We start from the raw sequence: 18,396 nt of genomic DNA, 5'->3' as shown, positions 1-18,396 counted from the left end.
GTTGTATTTTATACATTTTGAATTTCTTCATGTAAGGTTATAGATTTGTGAATGGTGGGTTTCAGTGCACTTCATATCAGCTTAAGACATACTTTTAATTGAGTAGGACAAAAACTATTATAAATGGCATTTATACACACAGAGACTATCACAGTATTTAGTCCATGAAATATTTTGAATACACATCTCTTTCTTCAGTGAACTTAGCAGTGGCAGCGTGTCCACTATGTTCCATGACACAAGCCATCTGGATGACAACATCAGAACTCTCTTCTGTATGTGTATATATGCCAAATTGTCAGCAGGACAGAAGTGACAGATATTATTTTTGTACGTTTAAAAAACAATTTGTTGTATATAAAGTTCTTTCCTTTCTTTTCTGCAGATCAATCTTTAAACTCACTGAGGTAAGTACTTTACACTTGTAAACTATGAAGCATCAGCATCAGCCAGGCAGTGTGACAAAGTAGTGGAAGTCAGAATTCAGTGATGAAAGCACCTCAAGAACCATCTAGTTCTGCTTTGCCTCAAATGCATCACTGATTTAGTTTTAGAAAGCGTCACTGATTTATAATTTTAGCGTTAATTCTGCAAAAGCATAACGTCTTCCATTATCCTTTTCTAGATCCCTTGATAATGCACTCAGATAGTGCTGGGGTGGTGGTGCTGATAGTGTATCCTTTGGTCTTCTATGATCCATGTGGATGTGGGTTTTCTGTGTGACCTGACAGAGCTGTTCATATGTCAGTCTCATTTGTTCCTCTGCAAAGCAAGGCCTGTGTAAGGTAGGAGTGTTCAATGAGATGACACAGCTCACTCTGGGCAAAAGTAGGCCTCTTTGCCCCTCAACAGCATCCTCTGGCTTCTCCTTTTTGGATGGAAACTCTGGTATTTATAGGAATATGTAACTGTTGGAGCCTTAAATTCCTAACTTATCTTCAGACTTCCACTAGTGACTCTACCCAAATTTCTATGAATTCAGTGTCTGTCTTTTACTGAGTAGTCAGAATCCATATTTTTAGTCTCTGCAAATAGTAAAAATCCTGGGCAGTATGCCATTGGTGATCCAGATTGTTCATAGAGGTTTCAGTCCATAATTGGATGGCCCCAAGGCAGGGTAGGAGAGGGACAACAGTTCATGGCATCGGAAGACAGCAAAAGCCAGGCTTCTGGTTTTAATCAAGTACAGTATAGTATCAAAGTCATCTAACATCCCCCTGAAACTTTTAGTCCCAAGACTGTAAACTATCTGCTTCCGTCCAGGAGAACTCACTAAAATCCCAAGCTGCAGTATTTTCTTGAAAGAAATTTATTTTCTGGAGTGGGGAAGTATGAAGGAGCTCTATTGGAACTTTTTATTTATTTATTTTCCATTAAGTTTATTGATATATTTTAGATATAAAATACAGTTACATTCATCATTGGGATCTTGTACCTTTACATGATGTATCTTGGTTCTTATTTTTTTCCCCTTCACCTGCCCTCCCTTTACCCCCTCCACCCTTCTCTATTTGCAAAGACTTTGTTTCCATTTTTTTCCTTTTCTCATATTTTTCTTTTCCCTTCTTTCCTTTCCCCTACCCCTCTCACTTCTCCTACTCCTTTAGACCTTTTCTTCCTATCACACAATATCAATTATACATTTTTAAATTACAATATCAAAATTTAGAGGACATTACCACAGATTTTACAGAATTTAAGAAGATATAGAAATCATATTACAAAAATCATTTCTGAAATAAATTTGACAACTTTTAAGAAGTATTGTGGAAGACAAATTAATGAAATTGACTCTGGAGGAAATGTAAACTTTGAATAGCACCTATTAAAGAAAGTATATTCCTAGCTAGAAAACCTACCCATATGACAACAGGCTCATATACATTTTAACTGATAAATTATATCAAACATTTAAAGCAGAAAAAAGAAGGAACACTTCTCCCTTCATTTTAGGAAATCAACATTGTGCAAATACTAAAACTGGATAAAGATAATAGAAGAAAAAAGTATGAACATAGATAAAAATTTGTTTAACAAAAAAAACTGTTAGAAGTCAGATCTGGCAGTGTGTAGAAAGTGGTTTTATTATAGGGATGGCAGTGTTGGTTCAGCATCGGAAGATCCACCCCCATAAGTCATCATTTTAACAGAGGAAAGGAAAAAGCCATATGATCCTGTCAGTAGTTGCAGAAAAAGTGTTGGACTCAATTCTACAGCTGTTCATGGTAAAAGCTATCAGGAGATTAGAAGTAGAATAGAACCTTCTCAACAGATAAGGCATGTACTCCATACTTTCAGCAAAGACGCCTTATATGAATGGAAAAGATGCAATGCTTTCTCCCTAAGGTAGGGAACAAGGGCAGATACGCCTACTCTTCATCTGTCCATTAAACTTTGAAACATAGGCCCACACTAAAATAGTCTGGCAATAAAAAGAAACAATTAGGACAGGATTGGCAAGGTAGAAATAAAATCTTTATGTGTAGATGAAATGATCATCTACAGAGAAAATACTAAGAAATCTCTAGAAGCCCCTGGAACTTGTATTAGGATTTAGCAGGATTAGAAAACTCAAGATATATACAAAAATTCAGGTCTATGTATACTTGCTATAAATGATGAATTGGATATTGAAATTTAAAAGTTATGTAGGAGTACAAAGGACCTAGAAAAGTAAAAAGAAAAAAAAAAACAGTGTTGGAAGACATTTATTACCTAACTTTTTTTTTTTTTGGTACCAGAGATCGAACTCAGGACCTTGCGCTTGAGGCAGGCGCGGAACCACTGAGCTAAATCCCTGGCCCTTATTACCTAATTTTAAGACTTCCTCTAAAGCTACAGTAATCAAGGCAGTGTTGGTGTAAGGAAAGACATATAGATCATAGGAATAAAACAGAAAATCTGGAAATAGAACCACACATATATGGTCCACTGAGTTTTGAAAGATTATTTAACATTAACGTTTTATAGAACATAAACTCAACTCAAGAGCAGAGGAAAGATAGTGTTTTCAGCAAATGGTACTAGAACACCTGTTAATCTGTATGTAAAAAATTAATCTCAACCCTTTATTTCCATACATAAAGGTAACTGGAAAGGATCTGTGAACCTAAATATGAAAGACTAAAACTATAAAACTTTAAGAAGAAATCAGAAGGGAAAATGTTCATGAATTTAGAGTAGGCAAGAATTTCCTAGGATACAAAAAACATGATGTATAAAAGAAAAAATTGATAAATGAGATTCCATCAAAATTTAGAACTTTAAATGACATCATTAAGAAAATGAAAAGTAGTCCTTAAACAGACCATATTTATAATACATATAACCTATGGCCAGAATATATAAAGACCTCTTACAACTCATTAATAGACAACCCAATTAAAAAGTAGAAACAAGAAGATGATAAATAGCCAGTACAGCACAAGAAAATGTGTGCAACACTACAATCAGAAAAATACTCATTAGTACAATAACAAGATCATATTATACACTCATTAGGGAGATGAAGTTAAAAGTTTTAAAAGAACAGATGTCAGCTTAGGTGTGAACCAGTTAGAACTTTCTAATACTGCTAATGTGAATGTAAAATGATAAAAAATCATTTTGGAAAACAATATAGAAATTACTTGTATTACTGTTAAGGACCAACAGTTCTGTTCTTAAGCTTTTACTTAAGAGGAATGAAAACACATGTTCACAATAGATTTGTACATACCAGTTGACCATCCCTTATCTGAAATTCTTGGGACCAGAAGTGTTTCAGATTTTGGTTTGAAATCCACTTGATCTGCAAAGCAGATAGCTACTCCTGCTTTTTTTCAGATTCCTGTCACATGGAGTATTGTTTTCCACCCTTTGACTTTCAGTCTATGAGTTTCTTTTTGAATTAAGTGTGTTTCTTGTATGCAGCATATTGTTGGATTTTGCTTCTTGACCCATTCTGCCAGTCTATTTCTTTTGATTGGTGAGTTAAGACCATTAATATTGATGGCTAAAACTGATACATATTGACTTATCCTTGTCATCACTTTTTCTTTTTCTTGGATTCTCCCCCTTTACATTTAATTTCTTGTTGTGCTCAATGGATTCATTCTGCTGTGCTTCCTGGGGTTGTGATCCTCATTGTCTGTTCCTAGGATATTGTCTAAAATTTTTTTGAGTCCTGGTTTGGCATTCATGAAGTTCTTAAGGTGGTCTTTGTCATGAAAGTATCTTATTTCTCCATCAATTTTGAAAGATAGTTTTGCAGGGTACATCAATCTGGGTTGGAGGCTGTTTTCCTTTAGGGCTTGAAATATGTCACTCCAAGCTCTTCTTGCCTTGAGGATTTGCATTGAAAAGTCTGCTGTGATTCTGATGTGCTTTCCTTTGTGTGTGATTTGTTTCTTTTCTCTAACTGCTTGTAGAACTTTGTTTTCTGTTAGGTTTCTGGAATCTTAACAATTATATGCCTATGTGTAGATTTTTTTTGATCAAGGCTAGTTGGAGTCCTATATGCCTCCCTTATCTGTATGTCAAGTTTTTTTTTCCCTGCTTGGGAAGTTTTCTGCCATCACTTCTGTGAAGTTTTTTTTATGTCATCTGCACTCTCTCCTGTTTCTTCATTGACTCCAGTCAGTCTTATGTTACTCTTGTTTGCATCGTCTAGCAGCTGCTGGATTGATTTCTTGTGGTTCCTTACAATTTTAAAGAAATTTTTCTTTTCCTTGTCACTAATTGCCATCTTATCTTCTATATCTGAAATTATGTCCTCACATTGGCTCATTCTGTTGACTAAGCTTCCAATGGAATTTTTAATCTCCTGGAAATCTGTTTGCATCTGTTTCATGGATTCCATTTGTTTCCTATGTTAAGATTTCATTATGTTCTTCAGCTCCTGTATTTTTTTATCTGTGTCCTCTCTAGATTTATTAATCATATCTTGCACTATGGTCACAATCTCTGCTGTTATCTGAGAAATTATTTCTGATTTCATTTCTTCCAGATCCTCTTTTGTTGCCAGTTCAGGGAGTCCAGGTGGTTGAGTCTCAGATTGTTCCATCTTGTTTCCCTTTGGGGTTGCTGTAGGTGATCTGGAAGTCTGGTTTTGAGGCTTATTTATGTGTCTTCTCATTTTGATGGGGTGGGGGTGGGGCGGTGCTGCTGGCGCCTGCACGGCTCACTTCGTCTGTGCTGGGAGTGGTGCTATGGTTGCCCAGGAGCCTCCTCCTGGGCGCTGGGATTGGCTCACCTCCTCTGTGCTGGGAGCAGTGCTATGGCGGGCCACTGTAACTTTTTGAATATACTATATTAGAATATACCATATTTACAATATAACCCCCAAATGGGGCTATGCTTAGTTGTTGAGTTCAGGGTGTAAAAGATTGTGGAAATAGAGAAGCTGAGCAAAATTAATCTTGGAGCAGGGGAATTAAAAAGATAAATGATGACCAAAGAGGACTGCCTTGATGAGGGAGAACCTAGAGCTGAGGGGCTATTCAGGGGTCCATTGTTCTAATTTTATCAAACATTCTAAGGCCTTCAACCAGATTAGTGGTGACAGGAAACTAAAAATGAGAAGAGACACTACATTATAACAGTCAAGGAGTCAAAGCTGGTGGCTAGGTGTAGGGAATGAAAGAAAAACAAGTACTCAACAATAAACTTGGTGGAGTAAGGATGGTGGTGGCAATGCCAGAGTTATGAGAACATGGGGTTTTGTTTTTTTAGAAGGCTTGAATTAATTTTAGATTTATCCATGGAAATGGTCAATGATAATATGGGACTAGGATTCAGAGGAATGAAACAAGATAAGGTTGAGAGAATCATATAGGTAAGCTCTGAAATAGTTCCTAAGGAAGAGAAAGAATAGAAGGGCTTAGTCAAAGAGGTCTGGCTAGGAGTAATAAAGAAGAGCAGACACAGGGAAAGCAACAAAAATAAGGCTGATAAGTATTTGCAGAGCTAGGCTACTGCCATGCAACAGATGCAAAGTGAAGAGGTTTCCTTTCAGCAAAAGTTTCTACATGGCTAACATCTGAAAGGGTGCTAATGTCAATAGCAAAGCACAATGCTGTAGAAGCAAGAAAAGTGAGTTTAGAGTTACTCTAGGTGACCTCTGTAGAGCCTAAATCTTCATCGGTTAGACTTAGCAAGACCCATGCAATGATTGATGGCAAATGTTCACTGACACTATTGCTAGAGGCCAAGCTGGTAGGATGTAGCATTTCTCTGAGAGATGGGGACTTACCTAGCTCATCCCAGAGCTGCCTGCACTTGTCTGTCATGCTTGTTCCTTGCTGCCTCCAGAGTGTGAGCCGTGGGTCAGCCATAAACTGCTCAGTTATAAGTGTCAGCATCCTGGCTCCATTGGAATCTCTCATCCGCAGCATTTCTCGAACCTGACATGTAAGGAGGGGCAAGAGATCGTGACTGAACAGCATAGAAAAGCAGGAGAAGGAAGGGTAGTAGGGTAAAGAGAAGATGAGGTATTTGAGTACACCATATCCAAAGAGCCAGAAAGAAGGCCTCTTCCTCTATAAGCAAGAAAGTTTGTTTGCATATGAGATGCCACTTCACACCCACTACCATTGCTAGAATCAAAAAGTCAGAGAATAAGTGTCAGCCGGGATGAGGAGAAATCAGAAGCTCATTCACTGTTGGTGGGACTGTAAAATCATACAGCCACTTAGAAAATAACTGTACAGAACTTGTACAAGAATGTTTATGGTAGCAGTAGTCATAATATCCAAAAGGTACAAATAATCCAAATGCTCACCAACAGACAAATGAATAAAATGTGAAGTATCCATACAGTGGACTGTTATCCAGCCACAGAAAATGAAATGAAGTACAGATTCATGCTACAACAAAGATGAACCTAGAAAACATGGGACTAAGTGTAAGAAGCTGGTCACAAAAGACTACTTACTATATGATTTTATTCCAGAATAGAGAAACCAAGCCAGGTGTGGTGGCACATGCCCCTAATCCTAGCACTCTGGGAGGCTGAGGCAGGAGGATTGCAAATTTGAGCCCAGCTGGGGCAATTTAGTGACTTAGCGACTCTGTCTCAAAATAAAAAATAAAAAGGGCTGGGGGTATAGGTTAGTGTGAAGGCCCTGGGTTTAATCCCTAATACCATGGTGGGGAAGGGGTAGTTGAGGGGAGGGAACCAAATCAACAGAAACTGAAGGTAGATTACAGATTACCAAAGGATGGAGGAAGAGGATAAGAGAGTATTAGTTTCTTTTTTTTGGTACCGGGGATTGAACTTGGGTCCTTGCGCGTGCACAGCAGGTGACGAAACCACTGAGCTAAATCCCCAGCTCAGTTTCTTTTTGAGTTGATAAAAATGTTGACTGGCTACATATAACTGAATATACCAAAAACCACTGACCTATACACTTTAAATGGGTGAATTGAATGGAGTATGAAATACATTTCCTTAAAGGTGTTAAGGCAGGAAAAAGGCTACTATGACAGCCTCCCGTTTCAAAACACTAAGTCTCTTCAGGGACACTATTGAAATGAGTCCTCAAAGCTTCACCAGGCACTTATGTTCAAAGCAAAGAGAAGAGTTTCTATACTAAACTTTCCCAGTGATGTTAGCTTATTCAGAGAATATAGCAGGAGGAATAAGATCCCCAGGGTGAAGTAGCAGGGATCCATGGATGCAGCCTGCTCAGCACCTCCTACTAGGTTTCAGGCATTTGGAACTGCTAGTTCAAGTGAGTCAAGCACAATACATGAAGCCAGAAGTCTAGTGAATCTAGTTTTTTAAAAGTTAAAACTAATCAAGCAATTAACCAACCAACCAACTGTTCAACCAACCAACCAACCAACCAACCAGCCAACCAACCAACCATTTTATATCTTACCTTGGCAAACATTGAGTTGAGTTGCTTTCCAGAGCCATAGTAACCGCCCTGGGAGAGAAAGAGCTTCACTTGTTCTTTAACCTGTTCTTCATCCAAATGCCAACAGTTTTCATCGTCAATGCTTGCCCCTGCTGTTGGATCAGGGGCACCTGCGAGGTATGGAACAGTGAAGTGAATCCCCTGAGATTACATGCTACACACTCATCTGGAGGGGCACTTTGTGAGCATATTCAAATACACATAAGTGAATCTGCTTTAATATGGGCTTTATCAACTCAGAGCCTAATGCTTGTTTCACATAAGTCAGAGTTGTATCTTCTCCTAAGGTCTAAGAATACTACCCAGGGGAAATGAGCCTGTAAGGAAATACACGTGTGATATTATGAAATATGTACTTGGTCTTCGTCTTGTTTCCTGGCACCCTACTCCCTAAATTCTTGTCTTATTATATGCTAATAAGTCGACTAATCCTTGGCAGCTCCTAGACACCTTCTGGATGGGTGCTGTTCATCAATGCAGATTCAGAGGGTTGAAACTTTCAGTCCTATACCGATAGAAAGGCAGAGGGGTCGAAGACTAAGTTGATCAGCGATGGTCAATAAATTAATCAATAATGTCTTTGTAATGAAGCCTCCATAAAAACCACAAGGACAAGATTTATAGAGATTCCAGAGGCAGATCATGGGAAGGTTTCTTTACTGTGACACTGGAAGTAGGGGAGGGACAGTCTTGGGAACTGAGACTTAACCTGTCAGATCATATGGTATCCTTAGGTAACCGGTGTTAGAACTGAGTTGGATTAGAAGACATGTGGTTGGTATCTTCTACAGAACTATTTTCTCAGTATATGGGGGAAATGCCCACATATTTGGCCACAGAAGTGTTCTGTGTTGTGTTTTGAGAGTATATTAGGAGAAACTGAGTTTGCTTTTCCTCTGTATCATCAAAACACAAAGGAAAATAGTGATATATTATTTTTTTTCCCGGGAAGGGACACTTTTTTTCTTGTTTTTGCTTTTCTATGAAGTTCAAATATACTTTAACATACATGTATTATTTTAAAGCTAAAAATACTTTTTTAGGACATAAAAATTTCTATTTTTAAAGCTACTATGACACTACTGCTTAAACTGCAGGCAGAGTTGTTCATGGAGTGATATAATTTTATAAATTTGTACTGAAATTAACTTTCACGTCTAGGCTCACCTAAACACCACTACTTAAAACACAGTTGTTATTTAACACATCCTTCTTTTGTAGTAATCTGTTGGCCCACTGCTCATAGTTGAATCCACAACTGTATCACTTATACCGTAGTGCTGATAATGTGACAGTTATTTCAGAGATTTTTTTGGAATGAAAATGGAATTTTTTTCTCTCACTGTCTTATAGACAGAGTCTGGTTACAAGTTTTTAGAAACTTTTATCCAAGTTATAATAGACAGACTATACGTCAGTGCTCTGTAGATGTAGTCATTCAATAGGTTATAAATTCATATCCTATTTCAATCAGTCAGTCTGCCTTTTTCCTTGTCTACCCACGTCAGAGCACTGCTCAAATAAAATTTGGGGTCTGAAAAAAAAGCCACTCTTCTGTTAAGCTTTTTAATGTCTTACTCTCCAGGAGATTAGGAAGGTTCACATATTCATTCATTCCACAAATACTAATTAACACATATGATCTGGCAATTTATGGTATCTATTATATGCTACTTTAAAAAAATTATTTATTTATTTATTTTTGGTACCGGGGATCAAACTCGGGACCTTGCGCTTTCGAGGCAGGCACCAGAACCACTGAGCTAAATCCCTGGCCCTCAAAAACTTTTTTATTCTAAACATAGTTCTAATCATATCATTTCCCTGATCTAAAATCTTCAGTGATGCCCTGTTGTTACTAAAGTAAGTCCCAATGCCTTGTTTGATAATCAAAAGCCCTCTATGTTTTCCTCTTATCTTTCATGTCCAGCCTTCTTTTCCCTATACTGATGCTAAGCTTCAACCAGAATTAATGTTCCCAGAAGTCAATCACATTTCCTGTGACCTATATTTTCCCCTTTACTTTTCTCCTATTACCTTTAACCTGTACTTTAGCAAATTAATAATAAACATTTTTATATAAAAATCAATCATTTGCTTCATAACTCTAGAGTCAGGGCAATAGTAAGAAATGTAAGCCGTAAATATTCAGTGAGGCTAACACTGCTGAGGTCCATGTATTGCTTAGTTCACTTGGATAGGATCTTTTTTACTCTCTCCAAATTAGTATATACCCCATTGCTACCTGCTCGAAATATGCCCATCTTATGTTCATAGCTCAGCATATAAAAGGCAATATATTCTATAGCCTACTTTATTATTATTTCTGCTACCTTTTATTTTACTTTAGAATTGTGCATTTCTTATGTATTCCCAACTAAACTGAAAAAAACTTAAGAATAGAGATTCACAGTGCCTGGTTCATTATAGTATTGTGCTAATATTTATAGACTTTATAGTACTGAATATAGTACTATAGTATAGTACAGTATAGTATAGTACTGAACAAATATATGTTTTATTGACCATCTGGACATAGGCTTCAAGTGGGAAATTATTAAACCTATACTTTTTTTTTTGGTACTGGGGATTGAACTCAGGACCTTGTTGTACTTGTGAGGCAGACATGGTACCACTGAGCTAAATCCCCAACCCCATCTATACTTCTTTTGCATCCTGAAAATGGCAATACAAAAATTCCTCATTAAATATTTGTTAATAACAACCATTCACTAAGTTCTTCCTACAGGTCAGAGACTAAGCACTTTACACACATATGCCCACTAGACTGTATGCTTATTGAGGGCAGATAATTTTGTTTGCTAGCATATTTGTGACATGGAGAAAAGTGCTGGGACATAGTGGTAGTCAATAAATATTTGTTGAATAAATTCCAAGAAACCCTCCTAAAAACTCTATGGGGTGGTATTATTATCTTAGTTTTTAAATAAAGAAATTAAAGTTTAGCAACGGTAAGTAATTTAATAGATAGAAAATTAAAAGGCAGAATTTGTGTGCTGGTCTCTCTCTTAAGCCTATGCTCTTCACTACACATTCGCTTCCAGCTGCTGTAACCCACCGCCTGGTTTCAGTCCTCTAAATGTAAACTGATGGTGTGTCTGAAGATAGACAAATCCCATTCTTTCTTGTACTACTCTATTATCTAAACTACAGGGTTAGTCAGAATAATGCATTTTTCCCATATGAGGATAGAGTTCTCACGAGTACAGCGATTCTCAAATGTTAACATACAGAATAACCACTTGAGGTTTGTGTTTAAAATGCAGATCATAAAGTCTTACATCTAAGGATTGTGCTTTTCAGTAGCTCAATAGAGACAGAATTGAGATGAACTAAGTTAAACAAATGACTGGGTTTCACAGTACCTTGGTGCTAAGGTTGGGGGTGAGGAAAGAACAGCAATGGTGTTCAAAAAGCAGAGGACAGAGGGGTTTGAATACCAATTTTCACCTTTGGATGATTCAATTAGGATATGAAAAAGCAGGAACAGGACCCAGTATCCCAGGAGACCTGTCCTTAATCAACTGGCTAGAAGTGTGGAGTGACACCCTCTCTAAGGATTTGAAAAAATATGAGGCCCATGGAGTGGTGGTCACAGCAGCTGTGGAAGAAATAAGTTATAATTTATAAATATCTAGTGTGCCAGCTATGGAATCTTGGCAGAATAAGACAAAGCCTTGAGGGTTACTAAGAGCAAAACTTCACCTAAAACTTCAGAAGGACATGTTTATTTGATAGGCAAGAAAGGAAGGTAAATGTTGGAAATGTTTGCTGGTCTACAATGGATCTAGGAGATGAGAAACTGAGCTGCCAAAATGGGTGGTTGCTGCAAAAAAAGTGAATAAGTCAATATTTGGGAGTCCAAGTAATAAACTATAAGGAATTGGTGTGACTGTTGAGGCAATCAAAGTCATCTGGGAAGAACATGAACTGGCAAGAGACCTCACAGAAGATTATCTAAGACATTTCTATTTATTTAATCAATATTTACAGAGAGCCTGATATGTAACAGAACCTGTGCCAAATAGTAGTAGAAATATAGTGGTGAATAATGCTCATATGCTCCCTGTCCTCATGGAGCTAAGACTATTTGGGAAGATAGAGGTTAAACAAATACTAACTTGTACTTGTTGGGAGGGGGAGTTGTTGCGGATTGAATCCGGAGCCTTGCACATAGTAGTAAGTGCCCTACCACTGAGCTACTTCCCTATCCCCCCACATATACCATTTTTTTCTGTGGAAAGAAAGATGAGTCAAAGAAGACTGAGAAAAAGTGACGTTTAAGTTGAAACTTGAGGAATGACCAAGAGTCTGGCACAGAGTGGGAGAAACAAATTTTTGTCCAAAATTTAAAAAGTATACAGAGCTGGGTATGGTGGTGCATACCTGTAATCCCAGCACTCTGGGAGGCTGAGGCAGGAGGATCACAATTTTGAGTCCAGCCTGGGCAACTTAGCAAGACTATGACTCACAATAAAAAAAAGGCTGGGATATAGCTCAGTGCAAAGGCACCAGGTTCAATCCTTAATACCAAAAACAAACAAACAAACCAGCATAAATGTATAAATTATTTTGTTAGTTAAATACAACTGCAATAAGGGAGAAAAGAGAGACTAGAAGAGAAAATAGGAAGAAAAAATTTGCTTCAAGGAGGGAAAACATAGGCAAAAAGCCAGATCAAGGCTTTTTTGTAGGCCACAGAAATCTGGCCTTTATCTAATGGTAACAGGAGGCCACTGAAGGATTTTAAACAAGTGATATGACAATATCTGTAGTTATAGAAAAATCACGTTGGATGGCTGTATGGGAAACAATAGAGAGGAGCAATAGTGGATATGAAAGGATGATTTAGTATATGGAGGTGACAGAATATAGTGGTTTGATTCAGGGTGACAGGAGTATTAATTGAGAGTAGAAAATTATGAAACAAGTTAAGAGACCTAGCAATGGAATGCATGTGGACTATAAGAAAGAAAAAGGTGCTGACCATAAGGATCCTATCACGATCCAGTAAATAGACAGTAGTGCTAGTTGTTGAGATAGTGGATACAGGAGGATAAGCAAGTTTGGGGAAGAAGAACTTAAATTTACAATAGGATATGTTGGTATTGCGATATCTCTGTGATGTGAAACAGGTGGATACAGAGTTTAAAGCTCAGAGATTCTGAACTGGAGAAATAAATCTGTAAGTCATAGTGTATAGACGATATTTGAAGTCAGGGATGTAACTAAGATCGCCTACACAGATCATATGAAGTCAGAAGAGGAGAAAAAAGATTAGATTAAATAAGAAATGTCAACATTCAAAGGTCAGATAGTAGAGAAGGCGACAGTATTTAGGAATGAATGAACAAAACCACAGATCGCTTTAATTAGATAAACTAGACCTGGAATTCACAAATAGCCTTCTTCAGCTGTTCCTCACTAACTTCAGAAATCTTCAAAATCTTTTAAAAATATCATTGGATTTAAAATTAAATTAAATTAACATATCCATATATAGTTTCACTGGTTAGAATTCTTTAGTCTTTTCATAGAAAAAATAAGAATGAAAATACCTTCTAGTAGTAAAATAAATGTAAATGATACTTTAACATTAGTGTCTAAATTTTTTCCTCAAAAGCATAGAAGTGGTGATAAGTGAAAATAAAATGGAAAGGATGTCTTTTAAATAATTATGAAACAAAGCATTGTGTGGGTTGAGGCACTAAGTTAGTATGAGGCTGTAATAATGAGATCTATCTTGGGTCTATTTAAGTCTGAGGAATACATTTTCTTTCATTCATAAGTATCCTTTTCTAAGTTATAAAAATAATATTAAAATACATACCTATTGTAGAAATCACACTAAGGAATAAGAAAATCCACCTGTATTCTACCAATCATAGATTACTATTGTTAATGCTATTTCCTTCCAGTCTTTTGTCCTGTACATATAGATGTGCATACAAGTGCATGTACAAACAGTATTAAAAAATTAACAAAGTGTTTTTTAACTGTAATGTAAATTATGAAAACTTCACTTTGTGTTTTTGGTACTGGAGACTGAACCCAGGACCTTCACACTGAGCTACTGCCACCCTCCTTTATTTTCACTTTTGAGACAGGATATCATTCAGTTGTTAAATTGCCCAGGCTGGACTTGAACTTGTGATGTTCCTGTCTCCGCCTTTAGGAGTTCTGGGATTACAGTCATGTACCACTACACCTGGCTGAAAACGTCATAGTCTGAAGTGTATAGATGAATGAATTATTACATAATGATTATAACTGCAACTATTAATGAAGTCAAGAATGAGGATACTAACAACACCCCATGCCACCATCTTTTTGAGGCAGACAATTTGATTGCTTCAAGAAACTAAGTTAAACACAGTTGTTTGGTATACAAGTTAAATGATTATAACTGCTGAAATATCTCAATCTTTTAAAATGCAATAAAATAACACAGTAGAGTGAAGAGGGTTGCTTTGGTGACAACGATGATGAAAAAGACAGTTTTTAGCAATAATAATGTACAATTACCGTTTACTTGGTTGATTTCTGAGTTGGAGGAAAGAATCTCATCTGCTAGTTTCTGTGCAGTAGGAAGAACTTCCGTGTGGTGTGCTGTGATTAAATACTGAATAAACTTCTGTAGCTGATCCCTATTCATCTGGAAAAGAGTTTCCGATATAGGAAGACGTAATTTGACTTGGTCTGGTTTACGGATTCTGTACAGTGAGAGTGCTACCACATGTGCACAGTAGAATATGTCCTTATTTCCACAGCCACATGTCACTGAAGTGATTTTGCATCGATCAAAACTGATTGCAACTTTGTAAGTCATTGCTGGTTCAGAAGCAGTAGCTGGCTCAGTTACTGTGCCACTTAGATGGAAACCTAAGGAAAAAAGAAGAAACCCTGCTTAGAGATTCTGTAGTAAGCAACTTTAGAAGGTGCCATTTTCATTTTAGTTAATCAATTTACTGAAACAATTAATTCTCTAATTTAATTAATTAGACAATTTACTGAATATCTCCTATGTAAATAGTAGGCTCTGCTACAGACACAAAGGCCAATGAAATTCTGGTATTGCTCTGAAGGAATATACATTTAAAAAGAGTATTTATCTTGGAGTCCATGACCCTCTTGAACTAATATGAAAACTTTTTCTTGTACATATGTGCATTTTTCCAGGGGGAGTAGTTCATCATAGTCTTAAAATGGCTAATAAGGAAATTCCAAATAGTTAAGAACTCCTGTAGTAGATTTTGAGCTCAGAGTAGAAGGCAAAGATAAGCCCATAAATAACATCAGTATAATACTATAAATGAAAGAGAAATCAAAAGAATGCCAAGAGGAAGGACAGAAGCAAGATGAAGGCCAACATTTCTTCCTTAAAACATACAATTCCAGCTGGGTATGGTAGCACGTGCCTATAATCCCAGCACTTGGGAGGCTGAGGCAAAAGGATCGTCGTGAGTTCAAGGAGAGCCTGGGCTACAATGTGAGTTCAAGGCCATTCTGAACTACATAGTGAAATTCTGTCTCAGAAGACCAAAAACAACAACAATAACAACAACCCTCCCAACATACAATTCCAAAATGTTGACAATGTTGAATATCCCAAAAGCAAGAAACCTTCTAAGACATGGAAGGCAGAGCTTGGTGCAATAAGACTATGAAGTGTTACATCTCTATTCACTATACACACAGCACCAATAATTTTGAAATGTAATGGACTAAACTGCACCTAAATTGAAAAAAAGTCAAATTAATAGCAAATCTATTCTATATTATTTATTCTGTAAATCTGATTTACCTCATTTGATAAGAAAATATATTCATCTAATGAGCTATTCAGTGAAAGTTTAATGAGACATTAAATATAGTACTGCTAGATTCAGGGATGCTAACCAAAAAAATAGGAGAACATCAAATGTTAAGTATAAATTACATATCAGAGTTGTGTTGTGTTCATTTATTCATTTATTTTAATTTTTTGGTTTTTTGAGAGAGGGTCTTGCTATGTAGTAGAGGCTGGCCTTGAACTCACTGTCTAGTCCAGGCTGGCCTCAAACTCATGATGATCCTCCTGCCTCAGCATCCCAAATGCTAGGATCACAGGAATGTGCCATCACGACTGGCTCTCTTGTGTGTATTCAATATCTCATCTCAACAATCTTAAGAAGTTAGTATTAGTTCCCTTATTTTAAAGACATGTAAACTGAGGCTTAGAAAGGTTAAGTAATTTTCCAAGGACTTAGCAAGTGATAGACGGGATTTGGAACAGGGTCTGACTGACTTCACAGCTCATTTTTTTTTCATTATATGCACTCCCTCTAATAGATGCCATAAGAGAGTCCTTATCCTTAAAAATCAGACATATAGGTTAATGATTACAATGTGATATGCCAAATGCTCTAGAGACAGGAACAAAGGTGAGGTTAATTTCAGAGAATTTTTTTTTTTTTTTAAGTACCGGGGATCGAACTCGGGTCTTTGTGCTTGTGGGGGCAGGTGGCAGAACCACTGAGCTAAATCCCCGGCCCTCAGAGACTTTTTTGTTTAACTGGACCACAGGAAAGAAATTTTAAATAATATTTACTTTTTGGACAAATATAAAAGGTGGATATATAAGTTTCAGAGCTACCACTGTGTTAGGGAAGAATCTGAAAAGGAAGAGAAAGTTTTCTAAAGTTCAAGCTTTGTACAATTATGGTTAGTTAAAAAAAGAGTAAGACTCAAAAAAAAAATATTTTTTTGGTACCAGGGATCGAACTCAGGATCTTGTGCTTTCGAGGCAGGCAGCAGAACCACTGAGCTAAATCCCTGGCCCCAAGACTCAAAATTTATAAGCATTCTCATAAAACCCAGCAAAATTATCAGTACTAAAGGCATATTTAGATCTAGTTCCAAGAAAGATGCATATTACTAAAAAAATTAAGATTAATTTCCAGAGTAAGAAAAATAAGTAAATTTGCTAACTTTATAGCTTCCATATATATATATATATATATATATATATATATATATATATATATAATTTTTATTTTTGGTAGCAGGGATCGAACTTGGGTCCTTGTGCTTGCTGGGCAGGTGGCAGAACCACTGAGCTAAATCCACGGCCCCCAAGTATATTTTTATAACATCATTGAGACGTTTTTCTCAGCTAGGTTGCAGGTTTACAGATATTTACTGTTATCTGTTTAAAGCAAAGTCAAAATCAAAAAATGACTAAGTAGGTATAGGTAAAGACTGTCTTCACTTAACAACTAAGGAAGATAGCTGCACGGTTGAGAGGCTGTTCCCTCTAATCATATACCCACCAGACATGGCCAACAGAGCAGGAACAGCAGATAACACATAACACAAAACTTAGGCAGCCAGATGAGTTACTTACTATGTAGTACTGAGGCCACTCTGAGCCTCAGCTTCCTTCTCAGCAAAGTAAGAATAATAATATTCACTTTACCTGAAAGCACTTTGTAAAACTGTACATTGTCCCACAGATTTATTATTGTTTTTGTTAATGGGTTTCCATGTCAATGGAATCAGGGACAACCATCCCAATGACCAAATTTCACAGTGGTTGAAAATGAGGTGCTAAAAAAAAGAAAAAAAGGGTCGGGGATTTAGCTCAGTGGTTCCACTGTCTGCCTCACAGGCACAAGGACCAGCGTTCGATCCCCAGTACCAAAAAAAAAAAAAAAAGAAAAGAAAAAGAAAAAAGAAAATGAGGTGCTAAGAAAGCATTTCTTAATTTCCCTCAGAACACTGAAGATTATATATATATAATACTGAGGATTGAACCCAGGGTCTTTGCACTGAGCTACAATTCTGTCCCTTTTTAAAAAATTTTGAGGCAGGGTCTCGCTAAGCTCTAAGTTGCCCCAAGCTGGGCTCTAGTTTGTTATCCTCCTGCCTCAGCCTCCCAGAGGCCTGGGATTATAGGCATGCACCACCACCTTTGGGAAGCATTTAGTACATTCTTGAGAAATGTCTTAAATCTTGATGAAGAGACCACACATGAGGGCTATATTAAAACTTCAAATAAGATGGTGTCAATGTGAAAAATCTTAGGCTCTTAGCCCTTTAGTCTAAAAGGTGAATTGAAGTAAAATATTTCTACTTCATCAGTTCAATACTCTGGGTCCACTTGGCCTGAAGCAATCTCTAAGTCCAATTTTTCTCCTTCTCTTCCTGAATTAAAATGAATATTGGTTTGATATGAAAGAAATAGTTGTCAATAGATATCTTATTAGGATGTAAGCCCCATGAGAGCAGGGCTTTCTCCATGCATTGCTCATCACTACTGTGGTCTGGATGAGTGTTCCTCAAAGGTCTCTGTTTTAAAGGCTTGGTTCGTAGGGTGGCAACATTGAGAGATGCTGTGGACCTCCAGGAGGGGGAGCTTTATGGAAAGTCCTTGGGTGATGGTAGTAGAGGGGTGCCCTTGAGGAGACTGTGGGACCATGGTCTCTCAATCTCT

The 18,396-nt window shown here is 37.1% G+C and overlaps 1 protein-coding gene across 1 annotated transcript in view; it reads right to left on the bottom strand.

The window, feature by feature from the left end:
• Zswim5 (zinc finger SWIM-type containing 5) overlaps nucleotides 1-18,396 on the bottom strand; it is a 210,024-nt gene that overhangs the window by 61,622 nt on the left and 130,006 nt on the right. Inside the window, exons 2-4 of the mRNA XM_004872917.3 lie at nucleotides 14,448-14,804; nucleotides 7,863-8,011; nucleotides 6,233-6,383 (exon numbers count right to left, since the gene is read on the bottom strand). Of these exons, the coding sequence (XP_004872974.1) occupies nucleotides 6,233-6,383; nucleotides 7,863-8,011; nucleotides 14,448-14,804 (657 nt within the window). The remainder of the gene's footprint in view (nucleotides 1-6,232; nucleotides 6,384-7,862; nucleotides 8,012-14,447; nucleotides 14,805-18,396) is intronic.

Source organism: Heterocephalus glaber, unplaced genomic scaffold, assembly GCF_053883595.1.
Source record: "Heterocephalus glaber isolate CG9 unplaced genomic scaffold, H.glaber_assembly_v1.0 deba00001451, whole genome shotgun sequence".
Taxonomy (NCBI): Eukaryota; Metazoa; Chordata; class Mammalia; order Rodentia; family Bathyergidae; genus Heterocephalus; species Heterocephalus glaber.
The sequence above is the reverse complement of the archived record's forward strand: the minus strand, read 5'-3'. Positions and strand labels throughout refer to the sequence as shown.